The sequence below is a fragment of the Mastomys coucha genome, unplaced genomic scaffold (assembly GCF_008632895.1).
Source record: "Mastomys coucha isolate ucsf_1 unplaced genomic scaffold, UCSF_Mcou_1 pScaffold5, whole genome shotgun sequence".
In the NCBI taxonomy this organism is placed as follows: Eukaryota; Metazoa; Chordata; class Mammalia; order Rodentia; family Muridae; genus Mastomys; species Mastomys coucha.
The window spans coordinates 102,734,869-102,747,341 of NW_022196911.1; the positions used below are offsets into that span (position 1 = coordinate 102,734,869).

At 48.5% G+C, this 12,473-nt stretch overlaps 1 protein-coding gene across 4 annotated transcripts in view; it reads right to left on the minus strand.

Annotated features, from left to right (window-relative positions):
• Tex2 (testis expressed 2) overlaps window positions 1-12,473 on the minus strand; it is a 115,194-nt gene that overhangs the window by 64,588 nt on the left and 38,133 nt on the right. For all 4 annotated transcript variants that reach the window (XM_031350668.1, XM_031350665.1, XM_031350667.1 and 1 more), the window contains one exon: window positions 1,609-3,274. In XM_031350668.1, coding sequence (XP_031206528.1) covers window positions 1,609-3,249 — 1,641 coding nt within the window. In that variant the 5' untranslated portion in view covers window positions 3,250-3,274. The remainder of the gene's footprint in view (window positions 1-1,608; window positions 3,275-12,473) is intronic.

Consider the following 12,473-nt stretch of genomic DNA (forward strand, 5'->3'; position numbering starts at 1 on the left):
CAGCCTGGTCTACAGAGTGAGTTCCAGGACAGCCAGGGCTACACAGAGAAACCCTGTCTCGAAAACCATAAAAAAATAAAAATAAAAAGAGTTTAAATTTTATAAAATTATGTGTATATATGTGGGTGGGAGGGTATACATACATGTGTATGCAGGTGTCTTTGGAGGCCAGACACCTGGAAACCCCTGAAGTTAAAGGCAGCTGTGAACTGGCCTGACATGGTGCTGGGACATAAAAGTCGAGCCTTCTACAGAAGTGGCACTGCTCTCAATCGCATCTCTCCAGCCCTAGCTGCCTGTTGTTGGTTTGCTTTGTTGTGAGATGGTCTCACAACAAAGGATGAGAGCTGCACCCTAGAACTCACTCTCTAGACCAGGCTGGCCGCCTGCCTCTGCCTTCCAAAGGCAGAGGTCACAGACATGTGCCACCAACATGCCAGGTGATGACCACAGTTTTATGCTAAAAATCTTATGAAGTACACATAACAGCTAGAAAAATGTAAATATGGAGAAATAAATAGAAATGCTAATACCTTAATTCTAAAAGACCATCTCATAAGCCCCACCCCAAGAGGCCCAAAGCCTGACACATGGTATTCACAGAAAGATGATATATTTTTTTTCAGCGCACATCTCAAACTGTGCATAGAGAGAAGCTAGCAGCAAGCACCATCATGTGGTAGTAATTGGTCTCTTTCCTCTTGGCCCCTCTCCTGCAGTTCCATTAGCACTGAACCTGATGCCAGAATCTCCAAATAGATAATCTTTCTAGGCATGGTAGCACATGCCTTTATTCCAGCAGTTGGTAGGCAGAGGCAGGCAGGTCTCTATGAATGCAAGGCTAGCCTGCTCTACACAGTAAATTCCAGGACAGTCAGGGCTACAAAGTGAGACTGTCTGAAAAATAAGAATATAGAATCCCAACATTCAGCTGTGACAGATCCTCAAAAATACAGCAAGTACATGGCAAACTAAAGGGCAGACCTAAGAGGAACTAGCTAGAAGCATTGCTCTCTGGGGCCGTGGAGAGCTTCAACGTTGCCTGGTAAGTAGGTAAACATGCTCTGCACACAAGGTTGCCAGATGAGACGTTTGGGTTCCTGGACAACAGAGATAACCAAAGTCTTAAAAACACCCCTGATGGGCTGGAGAGATGGCTCAGAGTTTAAGAGCACTGATTGTTCTTCCAGGGGTCCTGAGTTCAAATCCCAGCAACCACATGGTGGGTCATAACCATCTATAATGGGATCCGATGCCCCCTTCTGGTATGTCTGAAGACAGCTGCAATGTACTCATATACATTAAATAATAAATAAATCTTTTTTTTTTTTTTTTTTTTGGTTTTTTGAGACAGGGTTTCTTTGTGTAGCCCTGGCTGTTCTGGAACTCACTCTGTAGACCAGGCTGGCCTCGAACTCAGAAATCCACCTGCCTCTGCCTCCCAAGTGATGGGATTAAACGCATGCGCCACCACCGCCCTGCAAATAAATAAATCTTTACACACACACACACACACACACACACACACACACACACACACACACACCTGATTCGAACACCTTTAGCCATTAGCTCACTTAGCCACTAGCCAGAGGGAGGCTTACTTACCTTTAGTATTTCAGGCTCCTTGATGTCCAGGGATCTCGTGTTCCGGTGTCGTGGAGCTTTGTGTGATTTGTGGTATTTATGAGCACTTGGTGGTGTAAAGAACCAAATCATGCAAACTGCAGTCATGAACCCGAGACCGATGCCCAGGAAGAGCCCGCTCATGTAGTAGGGGAGGGGGAGGATGAGGTACGCGTAGACACACATCATAAAGAAGCCAAGCGTCTTCACAGGTAACTCCTGGTGCTCGGTGGCTAAGTCCTCTTCATCCTCGCTATCCAGAGCCACACCATCACTGGCAAGCACCTCCGGCTTGAGGGGGATATCGAGGGGCTTATCAAGTCTCCCCTCGCCCTCGGTCTCCAGCTCAAAGTCCTCAGTGTACAGTTCACAGAACTCTTCATCCTCCTTGCTCACTAAGGCAGACAGAGAACACTTCTCAAGAACCAGAGAACTCGTCTTCAGACCTAAGTCCTTCAGACTGCTCGCCTGGGAACCCTTGGGCTCCACTTCCTTCGAGGCATCCTCCGTGGGCTTCGGGTGGTCGCTCCTGGGGGTGTTCGCGTCGCTGCCACAGCCGTCCCCCTCAGAGTCCCCCTCCTCCTCCTTGATGCTGTAGTTATTGCTTTCCAAGTGCCCGTTCAAGCTAGACAAGTTGGAGAGTTCTGAAGCACTTGAGGATAAGGCTTTGGGCCTGTGGCTGCCGCTTTCCTCCCCAATGATTTTGCTGAGGAGCTGGAAGGGCTCATAGATGACTTCGGAAAGGCGTCGTTTAGTGTCTTCAATTTTTGCCTCCATTTCTGGCACTTTAAAAAAGGAGCGAGTGTCAGAGGGAGAAGTCAGGGGGGAAGAAGGCGCAGTCTTGGAGTCTCCACCCGTGTTTCGAGGCTGTGTGAACTGTTTGAACAGGTGCAGGTTGAGTTTGGAGTCAGGGGGCTTGTAGGACACGGTCTCCGCCTCCTGCCGGGAAGTGTCTGTGGACAGAGACTTGACCAGAGTCTTCATCAAGTGCCTGTGCCGTGGGGGGTGGGGAGATTCTTTTGGCTCCACCTCGGTTGACAGGGACTTCACCAGGCTCATGAAGGGCTTTGCACTAGAGAGGGCGGAGGACGAGGCACTGGATGACAGGACAGGAGACTTGGAAGGGCTAGACAGTGGAGACGAAGAACTGGTTTTCTGCTCAGAAAGGGACGACACACTGGGAGAACTAGCTAAGGGCCCAGATGAGGATGACCCTGGAGACAGAGCCAGTGGCACTGGACTTAACACCTGCAGTGCTGGAGCAGGGGACTCCAGCAGCTTTACAGTGTTCTCAGAGACAGGCAAAATGGCAGGGGTCTCAGACACGGACAGGCTGTCTGCTGGGGCCGTGGTGACAGCAGGGCCTGCAGGGTCATGGCCACCCTGGGGTTCAAGATACAGATCCTCCTTGGCTTCAAGCCCCGTTACAATGCTTTGGTCATCTAGCCCCTCCTCCAGGTAGCCCCTGAACTCCTCCTCCTCTTCCTCCTCCTCCTCCCCGGATGCCGAGAAATGAATGGCGATGGTGTCTCGGGACACGGACCTTTGCACGTGCACTTTGGGGGCTGATGGTTTTGGCATGTCAATGGTTTTCTCGGCATGGCGACCATTCAGACTTGTCATTGCCGGCTTCACAAGGGCTCAGGCTCTGAGAAAAACAGCAAGAAGAGAACAAGTCAGAGAGTGGCTTCTCCACAGGTGACAGGGCCACATGTAGCTCCAAGCCTAGATGAAGCTCAACCTGGATGGTGACTATGCTTTTATATGGCAGATGGCCATAGTGTCACACTTTGGAAGGTTTAATGGTTTAATTTCCACAAGATAAATTCTAGCTAGGCATTCTCTTTTATGAGCAAGCCACACCAGTGTTCTAAATGCCAATAATCTGTCTCACTCACAACTGCTGAAAAACCACTCCTTCCCCTTTAACTGGCTCATTTCTATCAGCAACCCTCTCTACTACAAAGCTGAAATGAAGCACCCAGGTGAGTTTAAGGCTCTTGAGATAGAGATTTCACCAGTAGTGTTCTGTCTGTGAAAAGCTAACCTAAGACGGTTCCTCCTTCCACTGCGGGTTCACAGCAGCCCTAAAAACGCGCCTTGAGTCTCCCACAGTGGCCACACTGTTCTGCCACCTTGTAGTAAGTGGCTAAACAGCCACATAGGGAAACCTAGAAACTAATTGTCATGACCTGTTGTTGTTCTTACACGCCAAGTGCCATCCAGCCAGGGTGCTGAGGCCTCATATAAAACAAGCATTGGCTTTGAATCCATTACTCACATGGAAGAAAGCCAAGTGTCAGTGTGGTATCCTACCAGCAAGCATGAATGCCATTGAGTCCTGCAGGAAGGCACAGGAGACAGGCTCTCTGCCCTTCCGGAGCCTAACAGCTAGGTGGAAGGAAGGTGGACACCTAGAAAGCTGCCAGTCAAACAGATAATGCCAAGTGCACCTGTGACATGCAGGTCATGACATTTTATATCACTGTGCAGCTGACTATGTGGCTCAAGCTAGCCTCAAGTGCATGATCCTCCTGCCTCCGCCTTGTAACTCTTACAAGCTAGAAACAGTGGTAAGCCCCACACCTGGCTAATTACAGTCAACTTGCAGGGCACAAAACATCATGCCAGCCTCTACAGCTAGACAGAGATGCCACTAGAAGAGCCAGGATGTGGGGCAGACATCAGGAGTACTGAGGCCACAAGACTTGGCAGGGTGAGACACCTTCTCTGTTCTCTGAACTGGTGGGTAGTAGAGACAGGATGGGCGAAGGCAGAAGATTAAGACAGTTGCATGAAGACCAATGTGCACATGCTGTGGCTGACTTCCTAGATCTGTTCTCTGCTATAGGACACACAGAGGCTGTGGAGGGAGGTGACCTCAGGTCCTAAAGAGGTTTCATGAGTGAATGGAAGAACATCTGCCTTGGACAGGACAACAGAGCTTCTCAGACTGACTCCCTTCCCAACTGACTCTGGCAGTTCAAATAAGTTACAACCTCAACTTCTCAGTCTCAGTATTATCTGCAAAATAGGTCTAGGGCATTTCCTAAATGTTAAATCCTACTTGTTTACACTCACAGGTGACATATACAACCCAGCCACACACGGGCAAGCAGCCTACCACAGACCATCAATACCGCACCGCTCACTCATTCCGACACTTTAAGTCCTCTGCCAAACACTCCTGTTCAACGTGCCGCCAACTGATACTACCAACAAGTGCACAGATGGAACCTGGGGTGGCAGGTGTGGCACCATACTCCTAGATCACCAGAGTGGGAGAATTCGCCAACCACAGAAAGAGTAGCAGAGTCGGGGCCCAGGCACCTCATGAACACATTTTCACCATTAAATCTCAGAGAAATTACTTCCATAAAGACTTTGCATGAGAGTTTTGCCCACGTTCTGTGACCTGCAGGTTCTCTGATGGGGGCTGAATACAGGAAGAGTGAATATGTTCCACACATAGCAACCTACATCCAGCAAAAGGCACCAGTTGGGAAATTCTACCTGCAGTCCAGGACATTGCAGATCAGCACGATTCTTCCCTGGTTTGTTTTGTTTATAGACAGGGTCTCACTGTTGTAGCCCTGGCTAGCCTGGAACTCATAACATGGACACACTGAACTTGAATCTATAGAGATCCAGCTTTAACTGCCTCCTGAGCACTAGGATTAATGGCAGGCCCAGCTCTTCCCAGATTTCAATTATACTATGTGTCTGGTTATGTGCACATATGGAATGTGTGAGTGCCCAAGAAGGCCAAGAGCATCAGATCCCCTGGCTGGAGATATAGGCATTTGTATGCCACCTTACAATGTGGACACTGAGAACTGAGGTGAAGCCCAAGGTCATGGGTAAAACATCACTGGAGTCTCTGCTGGCATCAACCAGGTCAGAACTTAGAGACAAAGCAGGCACCTGCTGAGAAAACTGCTCTGTTTTATACAGAGGCCGTCAGGGGCCAACTTCCAAAGAGTCAGGGGCCCATGATCTGCCAACTGAAAGGGACTTCTGATGGTTTCTGATCAACCTGTCCCTAAGTACCTATTAGTCAAGAAGGCCTGAGGCAGGACCCATAGAGAAGCAGATGCCAGGCTACCAGACAGGGCAGGCAGTCTAGCCAAGCCTCAGAGCTTCAGAGGTCCATTGCAAACAATGACCAAGCCTGGCTCCACTTCTTGGTCTCACAAAGCAAGCTAATAGAGGCTGGGGTACCACAGCCCTTCTTAAAACACAAGGATGCCTGCGGGCCTCTTCCTTCTGACAGGATAGACCTGGACTTTTGCTCACAGCTTAGGAGGATCAAAGTGCCAGTCTGTCAGGATCAGCCTATGCTCCCTAGAGCTCATGTGTAGGGATTCCATTTCCTCTCACTGTGGGATCAGATAAGCAAAGGCTGCTTCTAGGAGCCCCACATTATTGGTAAGTTGAGTATGCCAGGGTTTGGGTTCCAGACATCTACTCAGGTCTCTGCTAAGCCACTTCTTGTATGCTTTACAGTAGCTCCGGGGCCAACAGAGCTGACTTTCCACAGGCCAGCAGGAAAGTACAACCAACTGACACTGGGAACACAGTGTGGTCTTCCCCAGCACCAATCGACCATGAGAAGACTGGTCAGGTGTGGCCTTCCCAACAACATTCTGGACTGTAGACCCTTCCCTCAGCAGCAAACAGCTCTCTGTCTGTCTTTGTTCCGGCCACAGTAGCTCTCCTCTGTCTTCTATCACAATGTTTCCTTGGGAGCCAAGAGCTCCTTTCTGAACTAACAGCATGTGACCAGCCACACTGAGAAATGAAAGGCCTCCTTATCCAGCCCACAATCTAGCACCATAAAAAATGCCAAGCCTCGTGCCCTCTGCTGCTGAAATTCAATTACACTCGGGCCCAAAGCGCAGACAGCCTTCAGCCTCGGGAGCTGAAACACCAGTGCAGATTGCTGTCCCCACTCATCTCCTGCCAAAGCCACCAGCAGACCTAGGGGTTGGAGTCTCGCATTGACCTCACTATCAAGTGCGACGTATGTCTTTAGATTTGAAAACTAACCTTGTCACCAGGGTCCCTTGGGGACAATATCCTGCCAGTGATATGTTTAAGCAACTCTGATGTGATCACAGTGAGCTGCAGACTGTGTGCAGCCCTGGAAGGGGCTCAGAGGCAAGGTGGAGGGGTGGGCAGCGTCTGGTGTCTGACATGAAGGCTGCTCCACTCTCAAGCCCAGTACCCTGTTGGCAATGAACCCAATATACACAGACATTTAAGTCCTCTAAGAAGCTGACACTCTGTAACTGACCAAGGAACAAATGGGAAAAGACTAAGAAAGAGGAAACCCTAGAAACGGAGCCTAGAGAGGCCCCCTCTCCAAGGCCCGGGCTGATGGCCTGATCCTGGAAAATTGGTAATCTCTTTTCTTTTTATATTTATTTATTTGTGTGTGTGTGCGCGCGCTCGCGTGCACACAGGTCATAGAGGTCAGAGTATAACCTGTCTTCTCTCCTTCTGTCATGGCTATCCTGAAGAGGACTCCAGTTATCTCTCAGGCCCAGCAGCTATAAAATAAGATCGGTGCCATGTGACACCTTTGAGCTTGTTGCAGGGAGGTATGCAAGGCTGCCACCATTAGGTGTTCATCGTCCTTCCTTACGAAATGAAAATGCATTATTAAAGAGGAAATTCAGTGCTGGGGCGGACTCTAAATGCTGCTGTCCTGAGTATCTGAAATGTGTCAGCCTTCTCCTTTATTCAGGCACTCTAGCATGCCCTTTGGCTCTGTTACAAGATATATTCAAGAAGAAGAAACACAGGGAAGGCACAGATCAAGAGAAAAAGGCCAGGGAAAATAGAGAAATGAGCAGAGAAAACATCTGGGACACTTTTCAGGATCAGAGTTTTCCTCTCAAGGGCAAGCAGACGACTTGAGGAGCAAGGGCGCTTGCCAGCAAGCCTGAGGACCTCAGTTTGATCCCAGGAGCCCACATGATGGAAAGGGAAAACCAATCCCTAGAAGTTGTCCTCTGGCCTCCACATGTGCATCGCGCGCACATGCTGGAGCTCTCAAAGCCAGGTGAGGTGGCTGTGTGTGACCGCAGCACTGTGGAGGCTGAGGCAGGCCAACCACAGCAGCCTAATGAGACAAGACTCAGCAAGCAGGCGAGCGAGCGAGCCAATACACACAACTTCACTTGTTCTCTAGCAGTTCCTCCAGTGAGGCTGGCTGCTGAGGTACGGGGTGCAAACGTTTATGCTCCCAAACATCTAAGGGGAAACAAAGCTTGTTGCACCAAATGTTCTGTGGACCTGGGCATGGCAACCACATTCGTGGAAAGCAGGTGCTGCCTGCTCTGCTGATGGCCTTTCCCCAGGTCCTGGCTGTGTGTCTCTATTAGAGCCACTGTCCCTGAAAAGACGCTCATCTCTCAGTAAGAGAGAAAGCTGAGCTGGGGCAGAGGCAGCCAGATCTTTGTGAGTTTGAGGCCAGTCTAGTCCACAGAGTGAATTCCAGGACAGCCATAGCTACATAGAGACCTTGTCTCCAAAAAATAAAAATTAAAAATAAGAGCCGGGCAGTGGTGGCACACACCTTTAATCCCGGCACTTGGGAGGCAGAGGCAGGCAGATTTCTGAGTTCGAGGCCAGCCTGGTCTACAGAGTGAGGTCCAGGACAGCCAAGGCTATGCAGAGAAACCCTGTCTCGAAAAACCAAAAAAAAAAAAAAAAAAAAAAAACAATAAAAATAAAAATAAAATAAAATAAAAAATGGGAGAAGCAAAAAAAAAAAAATGGGGGGGGACTGGGGAGATGGCTCAGTAGTTAAGAGCACAGATAGCTCTTCTGAAGGTCCTGAGTTCAAATCCCAGCAACCACATGGTGGCTCACAACCATCCCCAATGAGATCTGATTCCCTCTTCTGGAGTGTCTGAAGACAGCTACAGTGTACTTACATGTAATAAATAAACAAATCTTTAAAAAAAAAAAAAAATGGGAGAAGCTTCTAATAAGGGTTTGTGTTCCAGAACTGATGTGGCATTCTTTATTCTATGCTACCTACGGAAAACAAATCAATGGTTTCATTCAAACAACAATCACCGAAGACTCCCGACAGGAGCCAGCCGTCTTCCCTCTCACAAGCCCCACAAGCTTCACAAGCCGTCCAGTGGGCTGAGAGTGGAACACCAAACATCAATGAAACTCATCTCCTTTCTAGACACCCCAAAAGCGCTAGCCTCATTAATTAGGCCATGAAAAACCAATTGACAGTAAGTCAGACTGGACAATGAGAAAGGAAGAGCTACTTCCAGGCAGTGTGGTATTTACTAACAGCTAATAACTGCTCTGAAATTGGCTTTTGCTTTTGCAGTTCCCCAATCTGATAATAACTTCCCTTCCTACCCCAGCTGTATTTTTATCAATCCTGGCTTCCAACCACCAGAGCCACGCACACCTTCTAGGTACTGTGTCACCAGCAACATCTACCTGGGTCTCTCTTCCTAGGACAGACAGATGGTAGTGGCTATTGTTCCTTCTTTCCTTCCTTCCTTCCTTCCTTCATTCATTCTTTCCTCCCTTCCTTTCTTCCTTCCTCCCTCCCTCCCTCCATCCCTTCCTTCCTTCCTTCCAGGCTCAGCTACTGCAGGAGGGATGCCTGCGTGAGAGAATCAGCCTCTGGACCCCGCACAGTCAGGTTTGGAACAGTTTCCTTTCTCAAGGGCAATCCTAATTTGTCAAGGTTACTGTTAAATTACACACACCTTGCCTGGTAGCTTAGCTCTATGAGTCAATAGTTTTAATTCAAAAACTTTTGGAAGAGGGAAAAAAAGCAAGCTGCATCCTCCTGCTGTGGATGTTTTCCTTTTTTCTTTTGTTTAAGACAGTATCTCACCAGGTAGTGGTGGCGGCACGTGAGCCTTTAATCCCAGCACTTGGGAGGCAGAGGCAGGCGGATTTCTGAGTTCAAGGCCAGCCTGGTCTATAGAGTGAGTACCAGGACAGCCAGGGCTACACAGAAAAACCCTGTCTCTAAAATAAAAAACAAAAACAAAAACAAAAGACAGTATCTCACTGTGTAGCCTTGACTTGCCTCTCCCTCCCCTTTGCCTCAAAAACTGGGATTAAAGACACGCACTACCACACCCTCCTCAAAGAGGACATCACCTTACATTTTACTTACGTTTCTCCAAATGTGAGCTGCTTTTATAAGAAAGGGGCACAGGAGGGTGATAACAGTGGATATGGTCCACATCAACCATCAACCTGATTTAGCCTCAAAATCTCAAGTGCATCCCTAAATAAATTTATATCAACGAAGCAGCTGATAATTGGTAGCAGCCATCCTGATTTGGTAATGCTCTTCCTTGCCAACAAAAATCAAAACTGCCACAGTAGGTAACAAACTAGCCTAGTCTATGTTCCATCATCTCAAGACAGGGCTGGCCCTGAATGCTAACCTTCTTCCAAGACCCTCATCCCTGACTATCAGACGCCAGGCCTCTTTTCATGGGTTATCAGGTTCCTAGACTCACAGCCATCACCTCCTTATACCACACCTGCACTGTGACTGCCACTGCCACACCACCACCACCACCACCTCCACCCCTGTAGTTCCCCCCTCCCCCCAGAGCTTACTCCATGAGCAAACCAGCAGCCCATGCCTCCCACCACTGCTGGGCTAAAATGCCACACCCCAGAGGAAGGGGTATTCAAAGTAAACACCAATGTGATTTAGATTAGACATTCTCCTTACAAGTCACTAGATGGTTCCAACAAGGAAGTCAAATCCAGCTTGTAGCATCCATTCAATGCCAGGCACTACTTCCAGCACTGCCTACCACCCAAGACCTGTAGAGGTTTATTTATAAAAACATGCCCAGCTGGGGCTGGGGGATGGCTCTGACTACAGCAAAGGGCCACACAAATGTGAGGGCCTCCATTCAATCCCCAGAACCCACAATAAACAAACAAACAAGTCAGTCCAGCCAAACCGTTCTCAGGGGGACTCAAGAGACAACTGGTAATCCTCACAGAGAATCTATATGAGAGAGGATGAGGTATGGTGTGGTGGCGAGTATGCTAGACCAGCAGTGAGGAGCAGTGAGACCACCAGCATGTACTAAACGCAAGTCCCAGGCTGGCCTGAGTGATGTGCTGAGAAAAGCAAGAGCTACAAATACACTAATTGACACAAGTACAGTGCTTGGCACAGCGGCCTGTCAGAACTCGCACCGAGGCATGTCAGAGCTCCTCTGGCTCCCAGTGGCTCTACCAGATGGGATTACCAAGCAGGGTCACATGTAGTGAGGAGAGAAAGCCAAGGCCTTACTGTTCCTTGAATTTACATGCTTTTCTCTGAAATAATCAGTCTCAGAAGGCCTAGCCCCACTCTACCGTTCCTCCTGGAAGCGAAGATCATCTTTCAGATTTTAAAGGTAAAAAAAAATGTCACTCTGAACTCCAAGTGGTGAGGCCTAGAGAGATGGCTCAATGGTTAAGAGCTTTGCTGCTCTTGCAGAGAACCTGGATTCAGTTCGCAGCTCCCGTATCAGGTGACTCACAACTGTGCATAATTCCAGCTCCAGGGGATCCAACACCCTCTTTCTTCTGAACCCTGGGGATACTTTCGCTGAGGTCCACAAACCCACATTACTCATGTACACATTTAAAAATGAATCCTAAAAAAAAATTCCAAGAAGTTAAAAGGAAATCCCATTTTAGACACAAACCATTACTTCACCTCTTAGGAAAAATGCATGCTGACAAAGCAGTGAAGCTTCCTCCTCTTTCTGAAGACCGGCTTAATGCCTTTTGGGTCAAATTTAGAATATACTCAGTGTTTCCCAGCCCCTGAGCAGCCCATGGGATAGTTCCTGCATCCTGAGGAAATGATCACCAAGAGAGGTAGGCAGGTAGGTGCTGTGTGTGTGTTTGTGTGTGTGTGTGTGTGTGTGTGTGTGTGTGTACATGAGAGTGTGTGTTGTGGGGGAGGGGAAGGTCAGGTCAGTGTGTATATGGCCTGTGCCCTATTCTCCTTTTTTACAAACTTGGCTTGCCATAACACAGGGTCTCTCACTGAAGGGGAAGTTCTCCCTTTCAGCCAGGCTGGTCTCAGGATCCATCTGATGCTGGGGTCACAGATATGCAATCATACTGAACTGTCCTTTTACATGGTGCTGGGGACTTGCACTGAGGCCTTCATTCCTGCATAGCAAGTACCCACTGAGCCACCTCCTCATGCCAAGAGCAAATAACACCTAAAGAGGGGCTTGCTCTGGGACCTGGCCCATGAAAATTCTTCCTTTGTTTTGTTCCTCTGTGTGACGCTAAGTATTGAATCCAGAGCCTTTAGTGCAGGCACACTACCGAAAGGTTTGCCTGGCCTTTTAAAAACACACCTACACAGGTCTGTGTATGAAAGCCAATGTGTTGGAAGTGTGCACTTGTAAGAGAAAAAATGGAGTGTCAAATGGACTCATATTTAAATGTTCTGCTCCTGTGGTCTTTGAGACAGGGTCTCATGCAGCCTGGACTGCTCTCAAACTTGCTGTATAGCAAGACTGGCCTTAAACTCCTCATCTTCCCAAGTCCACTTCACAAGCACAGACAGGCACAGGCAAGTGCCACCAGGAAGCTCATTTGGAAATGTTGAAACTGTCTACTAATTATTTATGGATTTATATTGCTGCTAACACTGTCATTGTATAGAATACCCTCCCTGCACCTTGTCAAGCATAATCACACTCCTTCGCGCAATCCTGTAGCAAAAGGATTCAGTAGCTAAAGAAGTCAGTAGCTAAAGGAAGCTCGCAGCTCTGCAGTCACGTTATGCTTCCGTGTCTTTCCCCCCCCCCCCC